General features: G+C 38.1%; 1 protein-coding gene across 3 annotated transcripts in view; it reads left to right on the forward strand.

Moving 5' to 3' along the window:
- Positions 1-24,727, forward strand: part of LOC150080050 (dixin-like) — a 391,642-nt gene that overhangs the window by 252,998 nt on the left and 113,917 nt on the right. For all 3 annotated transcript variants that reach the window (XM_090381957.1, XM_090381956.1, XM_090381958.1), the window contains 2 exons: positions 8,546-8,599; positions 12,628-12,720. In XM_090381957.1, the coding sequence (XP_090238083.1) occupies positions 8,546-8,599; positions 12,628-12,720 (147 nt within the window). The remainder of the gene's footprint in view (positions 1-8,545; positions 8,600-12,627; positions 12,721-24,727) is intronic.

Consider the following 24,727-nt stretch of genomic DNA (forward strand, 5'->3'; position numbering starts at 1 on the left):
ATACCAAAAACGCGAATACTGAGTTATGGCTCCCATAGTAATAAAGGGGTTCCATTCCAAAGTATGAAATATATAAGAAAAACTAGTCTAAAATTTTGTCTATGTATGTATGTATTATATGTACCTTCATAATATAACTGTACATGACAGTACATAGTGAAATGCAAGCATATGGCATCGAAATGAAAATAAGAAACAATTTAATATTAAATGTAATATTTATTAGAAATTTCAAACAAATCTTTCAAATCAGCGCCTTTGCTAGCAAAAAGAAACATCCCGCCAGTGCTATCACCAGTTTCGCTAAAGTGTTGATAAAGAAGTTTTGCCTTTTCACGAATGATGAGTGAACTTAACGGAATTTTATTTTGAATTCGGTCTTCTATCCACAGATTTAAAGCTTTTCCATTTTTTTAAATTTAACATCATGAGTTACAGAGCAAATTTTTGAAGCAATTCGCGCAGTTTCACGGACACTATGGCAGATTTTTTCTTCCGATTTCTTGATTGATCGTACTGTTGACTCATTGATTTTATAATGTTTTGCCACTGAGGAGACACTTTCACCATTAGAAATTTCGTCTAATAACTCAATTTTATTCGCTAGTGTCATCACCTTCTTTGATATTTTCACATTTCTCTTTTTATTCGTAGCCATATTTTTGTAGGGGTTAGAAAGAACTTGACCACAATAAAGTCACTTTCTTCCGTTAACGCACTCGAAAAAGTCTGTTTTACACTGCAAAACGGTAGAGTTATCATTTTTGTAAGCATATCAATTTATAAATTGATAAATTTATTCAATTTATAAACATAAATTAAAATCAAACGACGAAACCTTCCATGACTAACACATACTGAACAAGGATTAGCGAGAAACATCCACGCTCGCGATTTTTTCACCCCTCTCCCCCCAACTACTGAGCGCTGTTTTCACCGGGAAAGATAATTTTAGCCACGCCCATGTTTTTTATGGCGGAAAATATTCACGGCTTTTTAAAATTCACATTTTTTTAGGTTTCATTTTATATTAAATCGGCGATCGCGAATACAGATACCGCGAATAGCGGGGGTTTACTGTACAGAAAACAACAATGGACCCAACACTGAACTATGAGAGACTCCACTAATAACATTAGTCCATGAAGAGCAGTGCCCATTGATTACCACTCTCTGTCTTCTCCCACTCAACCACCCCTTTATCCATAGCAGCAATTTGCCTCCAATGCCACACTGCTCCAATTTGTGCAGCAGTCGTCCATGTGCAACAGTATCAAAGGCTTTTCTAAGATCCAAATATATGATATCAAAGTTATTCTCTGCATCCAGTTCCCTTGTGACTACATCATAGTATCCAATCATATTAGTCAGACAAGACTTCCCCTTAACAAACCCATGCTGCGTCCGAGCTATAACTGAAGTCTTGTCTAGATTATCCTGCAGTGCTTCTTTAACCAGTGCCTCCATTAATTTCCCTGGAACAGAAGTTAAACTAACGGGTCTGTAATTACCTGTCTCTCCCTTTGATACTCCTTTATGGATTGGGGTCACATTTGCACATCTCCAGTCCATGGGTACCTTCCCTGAGTCCAGGGAAGCTCTCATAATTATGGCTAAGAGTTTGCGTACATCCTTTGCCGCCTCCTTTAATATAACTGGGTAGATTTCCTCCACCCCAGCTGCCTTTCTTGTGTTTATCTTCAACAATTTCTCCTCCACTTTACTCTCAGTTATTACAAGATCATCTAGCTTACTGCCAGAGTTGAATACACCTCTGGCATTCCCCTCCCCGAATAACTCATGTGTGAATGTCGATGCAGAATATTCATTTAGTTTGTTATCTACCTGAGCAGGATCATCAATAGTTGAACCATCAATATCAAGTGGAACAATCTGATTCATCTCCTTTCTAGAGTTTACATAAGTAAAGAACTCTTTGCTGTTTTTCTTTTCATCCTTTGCCAACGATTTCTTGTAATCTGCCTTCGCCTGCCTAACCTCCTTTGTAACTTGGTTACAGGCCAGCTTATATCTATCATAGGCTTCTGTGTCACGTGTTAATTTATATGTATCCCATGAACTTTTCTCCTCTGTCACATGTCTAATTAGTTCATCTGACATACATTTAGGCCTAAATCTTGAACAATATTTCTTTGTTTGTATGAAAAGCCTAGTAGCTTCCAAGATTAATTCTTTGAATGTTTCCCATTTTGAATTTGCTGTTGGTAACATCATCAGTTGATGTACAAACAGCAAATCCCACTTGAGCACACTATGAACACTGCCAGTTAGTTCTTCCTTTATGTGCAGATTCTTGATGTATGAAGAATCACTACTGATAATCAGATTAAGAGTATTATTCCCTCTAGTTGCCTCCCAAACATGCTGCTGTAGAAAACAATCATCCAATAAATCCACAAAAGTCTTGCTAGTGTGTGAGTGAACAACCCATAAATTCCAGTCGATATCCAGAAAATTAAAATCCGCCATTATGAGACACTTTAATTTACTGGCCCACTCTATTTCTCTGCACAATTGCTCATTATACACATCAGATTCATTAAGCTTATAACACACACTTACTGTCATTTTCCCTTTGTCAGTGCCTATGTCACACCAAACAGACCCAACATTGCATTGTCCACCAATATCAATTGGATGTGGCGCCTCTGTAGCCAGGTGGGAAGGAGCAGCAGTGTGTAGCACATGCTTCTTTATTAGACCGGGGTTCGAGCCCGTCACCACCAAAAACGGAGGATGCGGAAAGGTCAGGGAATGACCACCGCATATTCCTGGAGCAATATGGCCTTAGTTGCTAATGCTCCTAAAAACCAAACAACAAACAAACAACAACAAACAACAATTGGATGCACTTCCTTAGATTTTATATTTCTTAACTAACAGCATAACCCCTCCTCCCTTCCTGTCTCCTGTCTATCCCTTCTGTACATATTGTACTCCCCAAATTCCATTTCTGCACTGCTTATGTCTGTGTGACACCATGTCTCTGATATCTGTCTTTGATGTCTTGACTATCACTTCAAGCTCATCGAATCATTAGCGTTAGCATTAGTAGAGGCATTTGATGCAAGAAAGCAAGCTTATGCAGCATCAACCAAAAAAAACACTTCCACTTCACCCCTCTGTTCGTTCAAAATACCTGTCCAGCTGAGCTTAAACTTATTTAGGCAATCAACTTCCACGACAAGGGATGGAAATCTGTTCCACCAACCAACCACCCGCTGGCTAAAGGCAAATTTCCGCACGTCTATCCTACATCTGTCTTTCCTCAATTTGAATTTATGCCCTCTCAGGTGATTATTCTGAGCGAGAGGAAGAATCCCATCAGCATTGAGCATGCTCAAACCATTCAATGCTTTATACACCTCTATCAGATCACCTCGCTGGTGCCTAGTCTCCAGACACTGTTTTTTGCAAAACTTAAGCCTTTCTTCGTAAGAGCACCCCTTTGTTCCATTCCCTAATCTTATTGCTCTTCTCTGTACTCGTTCCAGCAGCTCTACATCCTTCTTGAAATGAGGCCTCCAGACCTGTATACAGTACTCTAGGTGTGGCCTGACCATTGCCTTATACAAGGGAATAGTCACCTCCATATCCCTGCTAGAAAAATTCCTATATGTCATTGACAATACACCATGAGCTACTCTTGCAGCCCATCTGCACTGCTCAGAGAACTTCATATCTGCCTGCACAACCGCCCCCAGGTCCCTTTCATTCTCTACAATTGTCGGTGTAGTACCACAGAGTTGATACTTTGCTCTGGGGTTGCTGTTTCCCATGTGTAGTACTTTACATTTGTCAATGTTAAACTTCTTTTGCCACCTCTCAGCCCATCTGCTCAACCTTTCCAGATCCTGTTGCAGCAGCATAGTGTCAGTAGTGTCCTTGACAACCCTGCCTACCTTTGTATCGTCTGCAAACTTGGACATTAAGCTTGATATACCATCATCAATATCATTTATGAATACAGAAAACAATAATGGACCCAACACTGATCCCTGAGGGACTCCACTAATAACATTAGTCCATGATGAGCAGTGTCCATTGATTACCACTCTGTTTTCTCCCCCTCAGCCACCCCTTTATCCACAGCAGCAATTTGCCTCCAATGTCACACTGCTCCAATTTGTGCAGCAGTCTTCCATGTCCAACAGTATCAAAAGCCTTTCTAAGATCCAAGTATATAATATCAAAGTTATTCCCTGCATCCAGTTCCTTTGTGACTGCATCATAGTATCCAATCAAATTGGTCAGGCAAGACTTCCCCTTAACAAAACCATGCTGTGTCCGAGCTATAACTGAAGTCTTGTCTAAATGATCCTGCAGTGCTTCTTTAACTAGTGCCTCCATTAATTTTCCTGGAACAGAAGTGAAACTCACAGGTCTATAATTGCTTGTGTCAGCCTTTGATCCTCCTTTGTGAATTGGGGTCACATTTGCACATCTCCAGTCTGCGGGTACCTCCCCTGAGTCCAGGGAAGCTCTCATAATTATGGCTAAAGGTTTGCTTACTTCCTTTGCTACCTCCTTTAATATAACTGGATAGATCCCATCCACCCCGGGTGCCTTTCTTGTGTTTATCTTCAACAGTTTCTCCTCCACTTTACTCTCAGTTATTACAAGGGGTGTATTCAACTCTAGCTTACTGTTAGAGTTGAATACACCCATGGCTTTCCCCTCGCTAAATAACTCCTCATGTGAATGTCGATGCAAAATATTCATTTAGTTTGTTAGCTACATGAGCAGGATCATCAACAGTTGACCCATCGATATCAAGTCGACCAATCTGATTCATCCCCTTCCTTCTAGAGTTTACATAAGTAAAGAACACTTTGCTGTTTTTCTTTGCATCCCTTGCCAAAGATTTCTTGTACTCTGCCTTCGCCTGCCTAACCTCCTTTGTAACTTGGTTACAGATCAACTTTTATCTATCATAGGCTTCTGTGTCATGTGTTAATTTGTAAGTATCCCATGCATGTTTCTTCTCTGCCATATGCCTCATCAGTTCATCTGACATCAATTTAGGCCTAAACCTTGAACAATATTTCTTAGTTGGTATGTAAGGCCTAGTAGCTTCCAAGATAAGTTCTTTGAATGCTTCCCATTTTGCATTTACTGTTGGTAACATCATCAGTTGGTCCCACTGTATAGAATTTAAATACTGTCTCAGTCCATCGTAGTCGCCTTTACGAAAGCAATAACCCTTCCCTTTACCCCTAATGGTAGTTACCTCTTTGAGTAAATCCCACTTCAGCACACTGTGATCACTGCCACCTAGTGGTTCATTTATCTGCTGATTCTTAATGCATGAAGAATCACTGCTGATAATAAAATCAAGAGTATTCCTCCCTCTAGTTGCCTCCCGAACATGCTGATGTAGAAAACAATCATCCAATAAATCCACAAAAGTCTTGCTAGTGTGTGAGTGACCAGCCCCCAAACCCCAGTCAATATCTGGGAAATTAAAATCTCCCATTATAAGACTCTCTGATTTACTGGCCCACTCTATTTCCCTGTACACTTTCTTATTATACTCATCAGAGTCATTAGACCTATAGCACACTCCTACTCTCAATTTTGATCTCCCAATGCTTATGTCACACCAAACTGACTCGACACTGCACTGTCCAGCGATGTCCACTGGACAGTGCAACTTCCTTGGATTTTATGTATTTCTTAACTAATAGCATAACCCCTCCTCCCTTCCTATCCAGTCTATCCTTTCTGTAGACGTTGTACTCCCCAAATTCCAGTTCTGCATTCCTTATATCTGTGTGACACTTTTTATTGTTGGTATATCAGAGATATACCAACAATATCTGCCTTTGATGTTTTGAGCAATACCTCAAATTCATCAAATTTATTTACTAAAATCCTACCATTGGTGTACACGCAAGTATACATGCACCTATTTCTATTCTTAGCTACCCTAACACAACCCATGTGTTTACTTGTACCGCAATGACTCCCAGCAGTCTCGGAAATATCCTGAATCTTGTTTTTCAGGCTTCTGCTCATTTCAATAGAAGCAGTGCAAGAATCTCTTTCACCTCTGCCAGTGGCTACTGTTAATCTATTCGTCTTTGTATCCCCCCAAGCTAGCAGGTTTCCGACCCACCTAACACTGCCTCGATAGCATCAGCAAATATTCTTGCACCCTTTCTATTTAAGTGTATAAGTGTATTTAAGTTGTTAAACAATTTGTGTTTATGACCAGTTGTAAACCTCTCTGACTGATGTGATCATGTCAAAGTACAAATAAAAATCCTTTTAAACAAAGAATTTTACTTGGTCTTGCCTGAGAGAATGAGAGCTTGCTGTATAAAAGTGGAAGACATAGGAATCATAGGTGATTGGCAAAGGAATGTAGGGTGTGATATCAAAATGATACAAAGATCAGAAGGGTAAGTTACCAACAGCATGTGTGATATCAAATGACGAGAAGATCAGAAGGGTGGGTAAGATCAGCTGTGTGCTTTTAATGTGACCTGAATAGGTATTGGGGGTGGTTGCATAAGCGGCAGCTGTGTTTTAATGCTACAAAATGCGGGGTTATACATTTGAGGAAATAGCAACACTGAAATAATTTATACATGTGGAGGCAGGGATTGAATTAAAAGCAGTAAAGGAAGAAATGAGTTTTGGATTTAAAATCTAGGCAAATATGAAGTTCCCCGTGCAGAGGCTCAAGCTATTTCATGGCTTGAGCCACTGTGCATTTTACTTTAAAGTTGCTTGCTCTTTGGACCCCTTAAAGACCAGATTAAGGCATGGGCTAATAGGGCCCTTGACTGGGGTAAGGGCCCTATTAGCCCATGCCTTAATCTGGTAACTGATAACTACTGCACAAGATCGTCGAAACCATTAATGTAATTTCTGCTGAGTGTTTCTCTTGTGTGTATTTTCCTCATTTGTTTCAGTTTATATGCCTCTGTTATTTATGTCTTCATTTTGCAGATATTTTCATAAGTATTTGTTATTTTTAAGAATGAAGGAAAACTATGAGGTGATCTGATTGAGTGGTTAAGGTTTTGAACGGATTGAGCAAGCCCAGTGCTGATGTATTCTACCTCTTGCACAGACTTCACACAAGGGGGAACATAAATTCAAATTAAGGCAGGATGGTTGCAGGATAGATGTATGGAAGTGGAACAAATTTCCACCTGTTGTTAGTAGTAGGTATTTAGAATAAATTCAAAGAACTAGACGTGATGTGGGAACTTTTTTTTTTTTGGCTGACGCTTTATAAGCTTGCTTTCTTGCATCATTTGCCACCACAAATATTAATGCCAACTGTCTGTAGGCTACATGAAATCTGGCAGATGTAAACCAGACCAGTAGTTGCATAACCTGCATGCACCATATATCAGAAAAATTTAATACAGTATTAAATAAATTGCTACCCACCAATAACAACTATACATGATCACAGCTAACTTATGTAGTGTTAGTATTGGCAAAATAATTTTTTTTTTTTTTTTTTTTTTTATGCAGACCCCAAACACTAGAGGTATTAGAACCTATAGTACTTAGTACCATGCTTAGGTTGGAGGTTGAGAAGACGAAACAAGATTTTTGTTGACATTGGACTTGAACTTCTATAGACTGTAATTTTCAGGAAATAGGTATGAAGGAAGGTTGTTCCAGAAAACGGCAGTTGAATGAATAAACAAGGATGACGAAAAGTTGGTTCTGTGAGTTTGAAGTTGGACAGTAAATGGATGTTGGCTGGTGGTGGCACGTGTTTGGACTGTTTTGAAAGAGAGTGGGAATTATAGAAGCCAATTCAGAAGAACATTGCCCATGGAAATATCTGTGGAAGAGGCATGCAGCAGAAACAATATGTCTATGTACTGTTTCTTTAAATTTTAAAAATTAATTAATTAAATAAATTTAATTAATTAATTTAACTACTTTGGTAGATGGCTACGTTAAAATGACGCTTTTGCACTAACCTACATGTTAGTCATTCTACCTCGTAGCATGAGGCCTTTGCCCTTAAATATTTTATAGTCTATTACTGCACACCATCAGGCATCTCTCATATTGTGAAATTATACTTCATAACTGGGTTGTCACTATTGCAACACCAAGGTACCTGCCCGCCCACCGAAGAAAAGCCAACAAGCTTTGAAATGGTGCCGTCTGGGTGGTGGTATCCGCTGAGAATAAATAACAGTAGTCTTCTCCACTGATGAATTGTTATTTATTCGAGATAGTACAATACACTGGCGACTCGTTGTGAAGGCATTTGCAATATGAGATATAACCAAAATGATGCCAATTTAATTAATTAATTTAACTACTTTGGTAGACGGCTACGTTAAAATGATGCTTTTGCACTAACCTACACGTTAGTCATGCTACCTCGTAGCATGAGGTCTTTGCCCTTAAATATTTTTTAGCATTTAGTTTATTTAACCCTTTTAAGATAGAAACTTAAATTCAATGTGTTTGTTCATTATTATAAAATAATTCTGATGTATAATGTATCAGCATGCTTACTTTTATTTTTTGTCTTTAGAAAAAACTGTACAGACAACTTGAGGAAAAGGCTCTCGAAATTATTCATCTCAAGGTAAGAGGAAAAAGTATCCCTTTATTTTCACTTTGCTTTATGCAAAATGTAACTTACAAGGTCTTAAAAACAGCTTTTCTTAATATAGTATTGGTACTGACAACATGATGCAAGGAAGCAAAGCGTATACAGCACCAGCAGAAAAAAAAAATACACACTTCAATTCCCCATTCATTCCAGCAATTTGTCCAAACTTTCCTTAAACTTATTCAAACTGCCCACTTCCACAATCTTCTTTGTCCTCTCCTTCTTCCCATGTTCATGTGGAGTCGGCAACTCTGCTCTTTCCATTCATCGTCCCAATGTTCCTATTCTAACGCTTTTCAACTCCTTCTTCATCTCTAGCTGAACTAACTTCTTTAACCGGACCTGTCCTTTGTTTGGTAGCCCTGACACATCTACTTTCCATCAATCACCTTTTGTTTTGGCATAGTTTTTATGATCGGATGCCCTTCCTGACGTCAACCCTCACCATTTATCTGCGCTAGGGATTTAAGCTGCTGATCTGCCAAGCCTTACGCAGCTATATAGAAGTGGTAGCTCTTATACAATGGTGATGTCGCAATTTAATAATTTTACGCAACTTGTGCCGAATTTCTAATCCCACTGAACAAACAGGTGGCACTGCTGTAGTTCTTTTATCTCATGAAAATGGCTGACTCGGTAGAAACCTCCTCAATGTTAGGTGGAAATTTATTCCAACAGTTGTTTATTCTTTGACTGACTATTTATGCATATCTGTTCTGCAACCTTTTTCCAATTTAAATTTATGCTCTCCACCTTTGTGTTTCCACTGAGAAATGATAAATACTATCAGTATTTAACCCTTTTAAAGGATTAAAAGGGTTATTAAACTAAATGTTTTTTTTTTTTTTTGCAGATTATATAAAGGTTGGTAGGGTTGTTAATGGCAGTGTGCTACTGCAACAGGATCTAGAAAATTTGGGAAGATGGGCTGAGAAGTGGCAACTGAAGTTTAACATTGACAAATGCAAAGTACTGCATATGGGTAGAAGTAACTCCAGAGGAACGTGCCAACTGTGTGGTACTACACTTAGTGTGGTAGAAAATGAAAAAGACCTGGGAGTAATTGTGCAGTCAGATATGAAGTTTTCTGAACAATGCAGACAGGCTGCAAGAGCAGGTCATGGGGTTTTGTCAATGATATACAGGAATTTTGCTAGCAGGGAAAAGGAGGTGATTGTCCATCTGTATAAAGCAATGGTCAGGCCATGCCTTGAGTACTGCGTGCAGGTCTGGAGGCCTCATTTTAATCTTTGCATCCCTTGCTAAAGATTTTTTATAATCTGTCTTCGCTTGCCTTAACCTCCTTTGTGACTTGATTACAGACTAGCTTGTATCTGCCTTAGGCTTGTGTGTCATCTGACAATTTATGTACATTCCATCCATTTTTCTTCTCTGCCATGAGTCTCATTAGTTCATCTGAAATCCACTCGGGCCTGAACCTTTAGCAGTATTTCTTAGTTGGAACAAAAAGCCTAGCAGCTTCTAAGTTTACTTCCTTGAATGCTTTGCATTTAGAATTTGCTGTTGGTAACATCATCAGTTGGTCCCATTGTATAAAACCCAAATAATCTCTGATACCACTGTAGTTGCCTTTATGAAAGCAAAAACCCTTCCCTTCCCAAAAATACTTCCCTGATGGTAGTTACATCTTTAAGTAAATCCCACATCAGTATGCTGTGCATCAGCACACTTGAAGCATACCTAGTGATTCCTTTATCTGTAAATTCTTAATTCATGAATAATCACTGCTGATAATCAGGTCAAGACCGTTGTTTCCAAGTTTCTTAAACGAAGGGATAAAGGGTGTGAAGTCAAAACGTGCAGGTAATGTAAATGTTGGGAGAGTTGTTAATGGTCAGTTGTCACGTAGTGCTCCTCCAGGTTGATTTTAACAAGCTTGACAAATGGTGTGAAAAGTATGTTTTAATGCAGTAGCATGTAAGGTCTTGCACTTGGTGAATAATCCCAAAATAACTTATATACATGGTGGGACTGAATTAAAAACAGTAGCGGAAGAAAGGGATCCGGGAGTAACAACACAGTCATATGAAATTTTCTGAGCAGTGTAAATAGTCATCTAGAAAAACCCATGGTATCCTATTGATGATTTATCAAACAATATCATGTAAAGATAGGGAGGTCATACACACACTATATAAGATAATTAATGAATGCATTTAGAATACTGTGCCCTATATGGAATTCTCATCTTAGAAGAAAAGATATTGGGCTTCTTGAAAGGGTTTAAATATGGGCAACTTATGTAGGCTAGAGCTTGGCAACCAGGCACCTCAGAGGTGACCTGATTGAGGTTTATAAGGCTCTGAGAAGGATTAGCAAAATGAATGAAGGTGGAATTTTCACTGTTATAAAGAATTCCAGAACTTAAAGTCCTCTGCCCTCTCGCAGGTTCAGGCCTCCACTTATGCCATGCTTCTCTATCTTGTGCTTTCCTTTTAAGTCCTACGTAATTTCCTCTTCCGGAACTAGGGGTCATAAATTCAAATTATAGGGGAAGAGGTTTAGACTAGATTGTAGAAAGTTCTCTTTTAGACAAGTTGTTGATTGCTGGAACAAGTTGCCTTTGCTGACAGTTTGAACTGATTCAGAATGGTCAACTGGACAGTTGACAATTCTGAATTATCTCCTTTTTTTTTTTTTTTTGCTGCTGCAGAAAAGTTTGTCTTCCTTGCACTACATGGCAAATACTAAATGTTGTTGAGATGGATCAGGTTTGTTCAATGGTTATTATTTTTGAAGCTTGAGATCCTTAGTTCTTGTTCCTTCCTTGGATTTCTCACATGACATAGTTGCTGAAACCAGTTAGAATTTGGATGGCATCTTTCTGTGTGATTTTTGTTGTCCTTGGCATTGAACCAACTACTGTTATGATCACTGAGCACTGTTATTTGCATATGATCACCATTTTTTTCTCATAGTGTGGAAACAGCATGAGTTCAAATCCTGTCAAGAGAAGATTTTTTTTTTTTTCACACAGTGCAAGAATTATGTGGTCTGTGTTGAGGGTTGCATAGTTTCTTTTGGAAACTTTGCCAGTTTTTTTGTCCAAAAAAAAAAAAAAAATCAAATCATAGAATATGCTGATGTCTCGTTTTGCTATGGTCATAAGCAAACCGTAAGAATATACTATTAACTATGTTTTTCGTATTTACTCCACTGTAGTAAATCTTTTTTAGTTATTGTTGTAGCATACTCAACTATATAATGACAAGCTGCTCCTATTTTGTGTATAGTACCATCTTCATGGAACTAGAATTGTTTATGCCAGTGTTTCTCAACCTTTTAGTTTCTGTGGCACAATTTTAAAGACACCAATATATTTCAACACACTACAATCACTACTATACTCATATATTCACATATGGGAAGTTATTTCTGTTGGGTATATTTAATAATACACTTATTATTTGTATAGTATAGGTGAATAGATCTAGTACTAGGAATCAAAACGTCACATTGACTACTGGAAGGTGCAGCATAAATAAACAAATTTTTTGTTCGAATTAATTTTTATTTTGCAACATGGATTTATTATTATTTTTTTTTAATTTGCATTTTCTGCGGCACACTTGAAGCATACTCATGACACATTAGTGTGCCACGGCACACGTTGAGAAACTGGTTTATGCTAATGAATTTTTTTGTTGGAAATTCATCAGCATCTTTGCAGTTACTCTTTTTAATCAAACTGAGGCTTTATTATCCTTCTCTATAAATCCATTCTAACATTTGGATTGTCACTAAATTAACTAAATAAATTTCATTTATCTTTTATTTTCATGTTTCTTCCAGGTTGTCCAAGGAAGAAACCACAATCTTTGTGCATTCTTCTTAGGCTGATAAATTTAAGTTATTGTTCAGTGATAGGAGTTTGTGCAAAATCAGAAGAAATAAAAGCTTTTGTTATTATATACAATAAAATTTTTTATATTTTTTTGTTACTTAAAGAATTTGCTCTCTTGACTACTATTCATTTACAGGAGGAAATTGAAAAGCGTGATGTTATGATTACTACTCAGAAGATACAGTATGAAGACACCCTCCAAAGTTTAACTGCAACCACACGTGCAAAAGTAAATGTTTTCCTTTTTTTGCCTTTATTAATCTTAGCTTTATTAACCTGTCTGTGGTATAATTCCCCCCCCCCCCCAAATATATTTCAGGTAAAAAAATAATTTTTGTGTAATTTTCAGTTCAGAAATTCCATGTTTATTCCAAATAGTGTAGTGGATTATTTATACCACCACCTCCCACAGTGATGAGGATTACCTTTGGGGATAAGGAAGACCTAAAATTACAGAGAATTCATGTTTCTTGAGGCAGTGAAACATTGCTATCAGTAAAGTTTCACTTTTTTGTTTGAGAAGGTTATCCACATGTGTTTCTCACTTTATTTGAAAAGTTATTGTTTTAGGAAACTGATTAGAAGAGTGAGAAAATGACAACAAATGCTGTTAAGTGTTTATAAAAAATTGGTTAATGTAACTTTGAATAAATTGATATTTGTAGTAGTCATAATATGGATGAGCAGTAAAAAAAAAAATAAATAAATAAATAATAATTCAGGAATATTTATATGTGATGGTGTTATAGCTTCTGGGTGGTGGTGGTATATGGAAATCAGACTATTCAATAACTTAGATTATGAAATTAAAGAGGGGGGGAAAAAGCTACTGCCAGAAAAGTGTTGTATTGAAGAGAAAAAAGTAAATACACTAAGTATTTTAAGATGGGATGAATTTTCTACCTTGCATTAACTTGTGTATCAGAATTCTGTGCCATCGCTGATGGGTTAATTAGCAACATCATTTATTAATCACAAGTACTTGATTCTACTTAAACTTGATTTTAATAGAATTCTGAAGTTGTCATCCATTTACTGTCCATAGATAAATTACACATTATTCATAATGGCTAATAAATGAATTTATTTCACCATTACAGGAATCCCTCGATTAGCACGATTAATTGGTTCTGCGAAAATGGCGCGCTATGCGAAATCGCACTAATCAAAGTTAATAATCAATACGAAATAGCCTAATTCTTTCCAAGATACCAATCAGTATTTTTAAAAATACATTTTTTTATGGCAATTTAATGTACAGCAGTATAAAGCAAAGGATAATTATAAATATTTGTAGTACAGTAATCAAAAGTTTATTGAAATTAAAAAATTACAATATATAACTCACTTTATTTCTTTGTAAAATATTTCAAAAAGCTGGTTTGCACAAACTTTTCTTTCTTCCTTTCATCATAAATTTGCTTGTATGGATACACATCTTTTTCAGTGTTCCTCTGAATTTGCATACTGTGCTCGATATCTGGGTCTGCATCCACGATTAGTTGTTTCAAATTTTCAGTTGCGCAAAATATTCCTTCAAGTTCTTTTAATGCCAACTTTTCTTGAACATTTTCTTCCTCACAAATTTCCACCTCATCATATGCTCGTTGTTCATCAAGTTAAGGAGGTCAGAATCACTTAATTGTTCTGAATGTGATTCCAGTAATTCGCAAACATCACTGTTGTTGATTTCATCAAAGCCTAGATCTCTTCCTATATTTGCTATTCATCAATAACAGTGTTGACATGAGTGAAACTACAGAAATCATTTGCGCAGTGTGGCAAAATATGCTTCCAAACTGCTCTTATATTGCTAGATGTTACTTCAGACCTCTGACATGATGTTGTAATTTCTCCAAAATTCAACTAAAGAAACTGCACCATCTCCAGTTGTTGCTTCAATTGCTTGCGCAAATGTTCTGAGTAAATAATAGGCCTTAAAAGTAGCAATTATGCCTTGATTAATAGGCTGCAAAAGATTTGTCATATTTGGAAGTAAAAAAATAACTTTCACGTTTTCACACAAATCAGAAAGTGTTGATGGGTGGCCCAGGGCATTGTCTAAAATTAATAAAATTTTGAATGCAAAAGATTATTTTCTTCACAGTAGGCCTCACTTTCGGACAAAATAGCTAGTGAATCACTCTTCAAATAAAGCTTTTGTGACCCAAGCTTTTCTATTAGAATGCCAAACAACAGGTAGGCTTGCTTTATTAAAACCTTTACCAAAGACCTGGGAGTTTCATTTCTATAGATAACCATGGGTTTTAATTTCAAATTGCCTTCTGCATTGCCTCCCAATAAAAGTGTTATTCTATCTTTGAGCCTTAGAAAAGAAAAGGCTCTGGTTGAGCTGTTTCTTTTTTTGCTAGAAAGGTTTTTTTTTGGCATTCGTTTCCAAAAAAGTTTCATCAACATTAAAAATTTGTTGATCTGTGTAGCCACAGTCATCAACAATATTTTTAAAATTTCGGGATATTTCGTGGATGCATCTTTATCTGCACTTGCCGCTTCTCCAGTCAATGCAACATTATGCAGTCCTGTTCTTTTCTTAAAACGTTCAAACCAGCCCTTACTGGCAGTGAAATTTTCTTCCGTTTCCGCTTCAATCACTTTTTATTTTGAAGAACTTGCTTGAACATTTTCTTCAGTTACTGCTCTACCCAAGTTTTCTATTGTTGCTTTTCCTTTAACATTGTAAAAATACTCAAGGCTTTTGTTTTTATGGTCGTTGTGCAGATTGGAATTCTTTTTTGATTGCAGTCTTCTATCCAAATGGTTAAAAGATGTTCCATCTCAATCATTGTAACACTTCTATTTCTTGTGGTTTGTGTGCATGCTGATGAAGAAGCAAGCTTACCTTTTTCTTTATATGCACTGGCTTTACTTAAAATCGTCTGAACCATTGATTTGGGCATTCCAAGACGTCGAGAAATTTGTATTTTACTATCACCATCTTCAAATCTTTTGGTGACTTCAGTTTTTTCATCTAACGTTATCACTTTTCTTTTTGCCAGAGGCACTATCAGATACACTTTTCCTTTTATCCATAGTTAATAATTAAGTAATATATAAAAAATTTAATAGAAATTAATGTAATTAATTAGTATGCACAGTAAGTAATGGTGGAAGATACACAGGAGTCTGCACGTTAACACGCAATGCAAGAACAACTGATCTGCATGTACGTAATAAATGCGGTGTGGCTGGTGTCGTCCTCCAGAGTGCATAATGTTAGAAAATATTTCACTGTTGTAATAATACATGTTTAAATAATCTGTTTCTTTTTATTTTCTTATGGTTGCATTCGTTTTTGTTTATTTCTTGCATTATAACGAATGCAAGATTATTTCTTAATCTTGCATTCGTTTTTGTTTATTTCTCGATGGAGAAGGTATGACGCAATGCAAAATAAACAGTAACTCCCTTTTGTGAACAGAGCCACTTGCTCACTAAGAAAACAAGCGATGTGTTTCTATAATGTTCTCTAATGTTATGCATACTTTAGTAGTGTATTTACATTCGTAGCTTAGTACTGACTTTCATAGCATCACCATCTTCAGTTTCTTTTGGCCAAGCCAAAATGCCGTGCTAATCGAAAGTTTGATTTGTGCTAATCGAAAATTGGTAGCTAAATATAAACCACGCTAATTTGAGTCTCATGCTAATCGAACATGCGCTAATCGAGGGATTCCTGTATAGACCAGTTATCATTTTAATACCTTAGTAAGTTTTTCACAAACAGATTCAATTATTATTAGTGGTGGTAGTAGGAGGTAGTTAGAAACAATGAAAGAAAGCAAACTTAATCCCTTCTACTAATTTGTCTAGTTTTCCCATAAATTTATTGAAGCTACTCACTTCCACAACACTAGATAGTAGTTTTTTCCGACAATCAGTTACAGTAAATTTTTACACATTTAGCCTATAACTAGCTTTTTTAAATTAAATTTTGCCCCCTTGTGTGTATGTGTGTTGTTAGAGAAAAAGTTATAATAACATCATCGTTAAGTGTACTCAGTCTGTTTAAGAGCATTAAACACTTCAATAAGGTCTCCCCAAAAATGCCTGGTTTCCAACTAATTTGCAGAATTGAATTCTTTTGTGGTCAGAATCCCCTGCCCTTCCCATCCCTTGTGTTTTTGATCTATTTGCTTGCTCTTCTTTGCACTTGTTCCAAGAGATCCATATCTTTCTTAAAATGTGGCTTCCAGACATGTATGCAGTACTCAAGATGAAGCTAATCATTGCTTTATGCAATGAAATATTCACTTCCTTGTTCCTCTTGACAAAGGGCACAAAAGATGATATAGTTGTACACGTTGGCACTAATGATATTATGAGTAGGAGACCGGCGGAATTACTTAACAAGTACAGATCACTGTTGAAAAAAAGCCGTGAATTAGGGTTGAATTTGAAAGTGTCCGCAATTCTGCCCAGACACGATAGGAGGGAGTATATGATGAGAGCCCTGTCGATCAATTCGGCCTTGGAAAGATTGTGCAAGGCTCAAGGGGTACAATTTTTTTCAGCCTGGTCTGTACTTGTTAACAGGAGAGACTACTTCTACAGGGATGGGATACACTTAAATAGAAAGGGTGCAAGAATGTTTGCTGATACTATCGAGGCAGTGTTAGGTGGGTCGAAAAACTGCTAGATAGGGGGGATACAAGGACTAATAGATTAACAGTAGCCACTGGCAGAGGTGAAAGTGATTCTTGCACTGCTTCTATTGGAATGAGCAGCAGACTGGAAAATAAGATGCAGGATATTTCAGAGACTGCTGGGAATCATTCGGGTACAAGTAAACACATGGGTTGTGTTAGGGTAGCTAAGAAAAAGAACAGGTGCATGTATACTTGCGTGTACACCAATGCTAGGAGTTTAGTAAATAAATATGATGAATTTGAGGTATTGCTCAAAACATCAAAGGCAGATATTGTTGGGATTTCAGAGATGTGGTTTCACACAGATATAGGGAATGCAGAACTCGAATTTGGGGAGTACAATGTCTACAGAAAGGATAGACAGGATAGGAAGGGAGGAGGGGTTATGCTATTAGTTAAGAAATACATAAAATCCAAGGAAGTGAAGCCAGTCGACATCGCCGGACAGTGCAGTGTTGAGTCAGTTTGGTGTGACATAAGCATTGGGAGATCAAAATTGAGAGTAGGAGTGTGCTATAGGCCTAATGACTCTGATGAGTATAATGAGAAACTGTACAGAGAAATAGTGTGCCAGTAAATCAGAGTCTTATAATGGGGGATTTTAATTTCCCAGATATCGACTGTAATTTGGGGGCTGGTCACTCATACACAAGCAAGGCTTTGGTGGATTTATTGGATGATTGTTTTCTACATCAGCATGTTTGGGAGGCAATTAGAGGGAGTAATACTCTTGATTTGATTATCAGTAGCGATTCTTCATGCATTAAGAATCTGCAGATAAATGAACCACTAGGTTGCAGTGATCACAGTGTGTGAAGTGGGATTTACTCAAAGAGGTAACTACCATTAGGGGTAAAGGGAAGGGTTATTGCTTTTGTAAAGGGGACTACGATGGACTGAGACAGTATTTAAATTCTAAACAGTGGGACCAACTGATGATGTTACCAACAGCAAATTCAAAATGGGAAGCATTCAAAGAACTTATCTTGGAAGCTACTAGGCTTTACATACCAACTAAGAAATATTGTTCAAGGTTTAGGATTAAATGGATGTCAGATGAATTAATGAGACATATGGCAGAGAAGAAAAATGCATGGGATACATACAAATGAACACGTGACATAGAAGCCTATGGTAGATACAAGTTGATCTGTAACCAAGTTACAAAGGAGGTTAGGCAGGCGAAGGCAGATTACGAGAAATCCTTGGCAAGGGATGCAAAGAAAAAAAGCAAAGAGTTCTTTACTTATGTAAACTCTAGAAGGAAGGGGTTGAATCAGATTGGTCCACTTGATATCGATGGGTCAACTGTTGATGATCCTGCTCGGGTAGCTAACAAACTAAATGAATATTTTGCATCGACATTCACATATGAGTAGTTATTCAGCAAGGTGAATGCCAGCGGTGTATTCAACTCTGGCAGTAAGCTAGAGAATCTTGTAATAACTGAGAGTAAAGTGGAGGAGAAATTGTTGAAGATAAACACAAGAAAGGCACCTGGGGTGGATAGGATCTATTCAGTTATATTAAAGGAGGCAGCAAAGGAAGTAAGCAAACCCTTAGCCATAATTATGAGAGCTTCCTTGGACTCAGGGGAGGTACCCATGGACTGGAGATGTGCAAATGTGACCCCCCATTCACAAAGAAGGATCAAAGGCTGACAAAAGTAATTATAGACCTGTGAGTTTAACGTCTATTCCTGGAAAATTAATGGAGGCACTGGTTAAAGAAGCACTGCAGGATCATCTAGACAAGACTTCAGTTATAGCTCGGACACAGCATGGTTTTGTTAAGAGGAAGTCTTGCCTGACCAATTTGATTGGATACTATGATGCAGTCACAAAAGAACTGGATGCAGGGAATAACTTTGATATTATATACTTGGATCTTAGAAAGGCTTTTGATACTGTTGCACATGGAAGACTGCTGCACAAATTGGAGCAGTATGGCAGTGGAGGCAAATTGCTGCTATGGATAAAGGGGTGGTTGAGGGGGAGAAGACAGAGTGGTAATCAATGAACACTGCTCATCGTGGACTAATGTCATTAGTGGAGTCCCTCAGGGTTCAGTATTGGGTCCATTATTGTTTTCTCTATTTATAAATGATATTGATGATGGTATATCAAGCTTAATGTCCAAGTTTGCAGACAATACGAAGGTTGGCAGGGTTGTCAAGGACACTACTGACACTATGCTGCTGCAACAGGATCTGGAAAGGTTGAGCAGATGGGCTGAGAGGTGGCAAATGAAGTTTAACATTGACAAATGTAAAGTACTACATATGGGAAACAGCAACCCCAGAGCAACGTATCAACTCTGTGGTACTACACTGACAGTGGTAGAGAATGAAAGGGACCTGGTGGTCGTTGTGCAGGCAGATATGAAGTTCTCTGAGCAGTGCAGACGGGTTGCAAGAGTAGCTCATGGTGTATTGTCAATGATATATATTAATTTTTCTAGCAGGCATAAGGAAGTGATTATTCCCTTGTATAAGGCAATGGTCAGGCCACACCTAGAGTACTCATTTCAAGAAGGATGTAGAGCTGCTGGAACGAGTACAGAGAAGGGCAACAAGATTAGTGAATGGAAAAAAGGGATGCTCTTACGAAGAAAGGCTTAAGTTCTGTGAATTACTGTCTGGAGACTAGGCACCAGCGAGGTGATCTGATAGAGGTGTATAAAGCCTTGAATGGTTTGAGCATGCTCAATGCTAATGGGATTCTTCCTCTCGCTCAGAATAGTCACCTGAGAGGGCAAAAATTCAAATTGAGGAAACACAGATGTAGGATAGACGTGCGGAAATTTGCCTTTAGCCAGCGGGTGGTTGGTTGGTGGAACAGACTTCCATCCCTTGTCGTGGAAGTTGATAGCCTAAATAAGTTTAAGGCTCAGCTGGACAGATATTTTGAACGAGCAGAGGGGTGAAGTGGAAGTGGGTTTTTTTTTTTTTTTTTTTTGGCTGATGCTGCATAAGCTTGCTTTCTTGCATCAAATGCCTCTATTAATGCTTATGCTAATAGTTTTAACAGTAGACGCTGAAAACATGTTAAAGTGATTCTTGCACTGCTTCTATTGGAATGAGTAGTTGCTTAGAAAACCCCAGAGCAACGTATCAACTCTGTGGTACTACACTGACAGTGGTAGAGAATGAAAGGGACCTGGGGGTGGTGGTGCAGGCAGATATGAAGTTCTCTGAGCAGTGCAGACGAGCTGCAAGAGTAGCTCATGGTGTATTGTCAATGATATATAGGAATTTTTCTAGCAGGGATAAGGAGGTGATTATTCCCTTGTATAAGGCAATGGTCAGGCCACACCTAGAGTACTGTATACAGGCCTGGAGGCCTCATTTCAGGAAGGATGTAGAGCTGCTGGAACGAGTACAGAGAAGGGCAACTAGATTGGTGAATGGGACAAAGGGGTTCTCTTACGAAGAAAGGCTTAAGTTTTGCAAATTACAGTGTCTGGAAACTAGGCACCAGCGGGGTGATCTGATAGAGGTGTACAAAGCCTTGAATGGTTTGAGCATGCTCAATGCTGATGGGATTCTTCCTCTAGCTCAGAAAAATCACCTGAGAGGGCATAAATTCAAATTGAGAAAAGACAGATGTAGGATAGATGTGCGGAAATTTGCCTTTAGCCAGCGGGTGGTTGGTGGGTGGAACAGACTTCCATCCCTTGTCGTGGAAGTTGATAGCCTAAATAAGTTTAAGGCTCAGCTGGACAGGTATTTCGAACGAACAGAGGGGTGAAGTGGAAGTGGTTATTTTTATTTTTTTATGTTACTTTTTTTTTTTTTTTTTTTTTTTTTTGGCTGATGCTGCATAAGCTTGCTTTCTTGCATCAAATGCCTCTACTAATGCTAATGCTAATGGTGCTGGGGATTTCAGAAACTGCTGGTAGTTTTGGCAGAACAAGTCCAGGGAATACATAGGCTGTTACAGTAGCTAAGAATAAGAACAGTGCATGTATACTTCTGTGTACACCAATGGTAGGAGTTTAGTAAATAAATATGATGGATTTTAGGTGCTGGTCAAAACATCACAGGCAGACATTGTTGGGTTATCAGAGACGTGGTGTCACACAGATATAAGGAATGCAGAACTGGAATTTGGGGACTACAATGTGTACAGAAAGGATAGACAGGATAGGATGGGAGCAGGTGTTATGCTATTAGTTAAGAAACACATAAAATCTAATGAAGTGCATCCATTTGACATGGTTGGACAGTGCAATGTTGAATCCGTTTGGTGTGACATAAACACTGAGAAAGAAAAGTTAAGAGTAAAGAATAAATTTTCTGTTTATACTCCGGGACGACCAATCGGTCAGAGGAGTTCACAAGGTAGACAGAATACAAGAAACAGCACTGTATTCAGCAATCACGGCCTTGAACACTGGTCACTCAAGGTCACTCAAGAGAGTAGCCTGTGCGGCCACAGCTATTTTGCAGCTCTTGGAGAAGAGAAGAGAAGTTTTTTTCTGATTTATTTTCTGTTTTATTAGCTTAAATTGTCATATTTACTTATTTTCTAGAGTAGTTTTATATTCATAATTACGATACTTAGTTTAAAGTTTAACTTGATAGAGATTTTGTGGGTATTACTTAGTATCGGTAATGGTATCAAATCCACGTGTTACAAATTGCAGCTCCGTTGAACGAGAGGTTTTTAACCGTATTTAGCCGATTTATTAACCAATTGTTATATCAAATTATTATCTATAAGTAGCAATATAGACCTAGTCAGGATCCTTAGTTTATTCTAAATTGAGACAGAGAGATTTGGAAGTTAATCAATACTTAAGAGTCCGTAGAAGTACCGTTCGTAATTACCACCATTGTAACACGATACAGCATATCCGGAATTCGATAGCATTAGATTTGTATAGTATAGTGCATAATATAATATTGTCAATTAATCAGTAAATCTATTAATCTTGTTAAACTTCATTGTCAATTAAATTGTACTTTTAACTATATATATATAACGACTTAGAGTACAAACGTAACAAATAATTAATACATAAATTGATACGGAAGTTATATAAAGGGAACTCGTAGATAACACTCGATACTGAAAAATAAATATAGCGTTATAACTGTGTTAGGATACAAGTTTAAGGTTTTAATTTTGTTCTGAAATTGTAATTTTATTGACATTAAATCGAAATCATGACTCAAACCAGAGCAGCAAAGCAAAAGGCTCAAGCTAATGGGAGTGCTGTGGCTCAGGGGAGAACTGAGGGGGGCAGTTGCCCTCTGAATCGCAGCCTTTTAAGATGCACTGTTGCTTGATGTTTGCGGAGCAATTGGGTATGGGACATGACACTGCCATGGGGGCTGTCTTTGTGTGTGCATGATGCAAGGAGTGCAAGAAAATTAGGCGACAACTCAGCGTTGTTATGGGCCTATATGAGAGCTTGAAGGACAGGGTGGATGCCCTCGAAGGAAATAAATTGAGGGGCCCATCAAGTGGCCCTTCTACAGCTGCCCACATCAACACCAGAGATTGCACTTGGTCATCTTGCAACACAGAGGCAGCCCCCAAGGCAGAATGCGCTGGTCCCACAGGAACTAGTAGTTGTTGGTGACTCTATTGTCAGGGAAACGGGAAACATGCTTTGTAAAAAGGACAGGTGGAACAGGACCAGGGTATGTCTGCAAGGGGCAAAGGTTGATGACGTTGTAGAGCGGATATCATCTTTTAAGGGCACAAAAGGTGATATAGTTGTACACGTTGGCACTAATGATATTAAGAATAGGAAACCAGCGGAATTACTTAACAAGTACAGGTCACTGTTGAAAAAAAGCCGTGAAGTAGGGTTGAATTTGAAAGTGTCTGCAATTCTGCCCAGACACGATAGGAGGGAGTATATGATGAGAGCCTTGTCGATCAATTCGGCCCTGGAAAGATTGTGCAAGGCTCAAGGGGTAGAATTTTTTTCAGCCTGGACTGTATTTGTTAACAGGAGAGATTGCTTCTACAGGGATGGGATGCACATAAATAGAAAGGGTGCAATAATATTTGCTGATGCTATCGAGGCAGTGTTAGGTGGGTTGGAAAACTGCTAGCTTGGGGGGAGACAAAGACAAATAGATTGCAGTAGTCACTGGCAGAGGTGAAAGAGATTCTTGCACTGCTTCTATTGGAATGAGCAGAAGCCTGAAAAACAATATTCAGGATATTTCAGAGACTGCTGGGAGTCATTGCGGTACAAGTAAACACATGGGTTGTGTTAGGGTAGCTAAGAATAGAAACAGGTGCATGTATACTTGCGTGTACACCAATGCTAAGAGTTTAGTAAATAAATTTGATGAATTTGAGGTTTTGCTCAAAACATCAAAGGCAGGTATTGTTGGGATATCAGACATTGTTGGGATATCAGAGACATGGTGTCACACAGATATAAGGAATGCAGAACTGGAATTTGGGGAGTACAACGTCTACAGAAAAGATAGACTGGATAGGAAGGGAGGAGGGGTTATGCTATTAGTTAAGAAATACATAAAATCCAAGGAAGTGAAGCCAGTCGACATCGCTGGACAGTGCAGTGTCGAGTCAGTTTGGTGTGACATAAGCATTGGGAGATCAAAATTGAGAGTAGGAGTGTGCTATAGGCCTAATGACTCTGATGAGTATAATAAGAAACTGTACAGAGAAATAGTGGGCCAATAAATCAGAGAGTCTTATAAAGGGAGATTTTAATTTCCCAGATATTGACTGGAATTTGTGGGCTGGTCACTCACACACTAGCAAGGCTTTTGTGGATTTATTGGATGATTGTTTTAGCATTAGCATTAGTAGAGGCATATGATGCAAGAAAGCAAGCTTATTCAGCATCAGCCAAAAAAAAAAAAAAAAAAAAAAACAACCACTACTCCCATTTCACCCCTCAATTCGTTCGAAATACCTGTCCAGCTGAGCCTTAAATTTGTTTAGGCTATCAACTTCAACAACAAGCGATGGAAGTTTCTACATCAGCATGTTCGGGAGGAAACTAGAGGGAGGAATACTCTTGATTTGATTATCAGCAGTGATTCTTCATGCATTAAGAATCTGCAGATAAATGAACCACTAGGTGGCAGTGATCACAGTGTGCTGAAGTGGGATTTACTCAAAGAGGTAACTACCATTAGGGGTAAAGGGAAGGGTTATTGCTTTCGTAAAGGCGACTACGATGGACTGAGACTGTATTTAAATTCTATACAGTGGGACCAACTGATGATGTTACCAACAGTAAATGCAAAATGGGAAGCATTCAAAGAACTTATCTTGGAAGCTACTAGACTTTACATACCAACTAAGAAATATTGTTCAAGGTTTAGGCATAAATGGATGTCAGATGAACTGATGAGGCATATGGCAGAGAAGAAACATGCATGGGATACATACAAATTAACACATGACACAGAAGCCTATGATCGATACAAGTTGATCTATAACCAAGTTACAAAGGAGGTTAGGCAGGCGAAGGCAGATTACGAGAAATCTTTGGCAAGGGATGCAAAGAAAAACAGCAAAGAGTTCTTTAGTTATGTAAACTCTAGAAGGAAGGGGTTGAATCAGATTG

Source organism: Mastigoproctus giganteus, chromosome 9 (genome assembly GCF_048544385.1).
Source record: "Mastigoproctus giganteus isolate SK-2022 chromosome 9, ASM4854438v1, whole genome shotgun sequence".
Taxonomy (NCBI): domain Eukaryota; kingdom Metazoa; phylum Arthropoda; class Arachnida; order Uropygi; family Thelyphonidae; genus Mastigoproctus; species Mastigoproctus giganteus.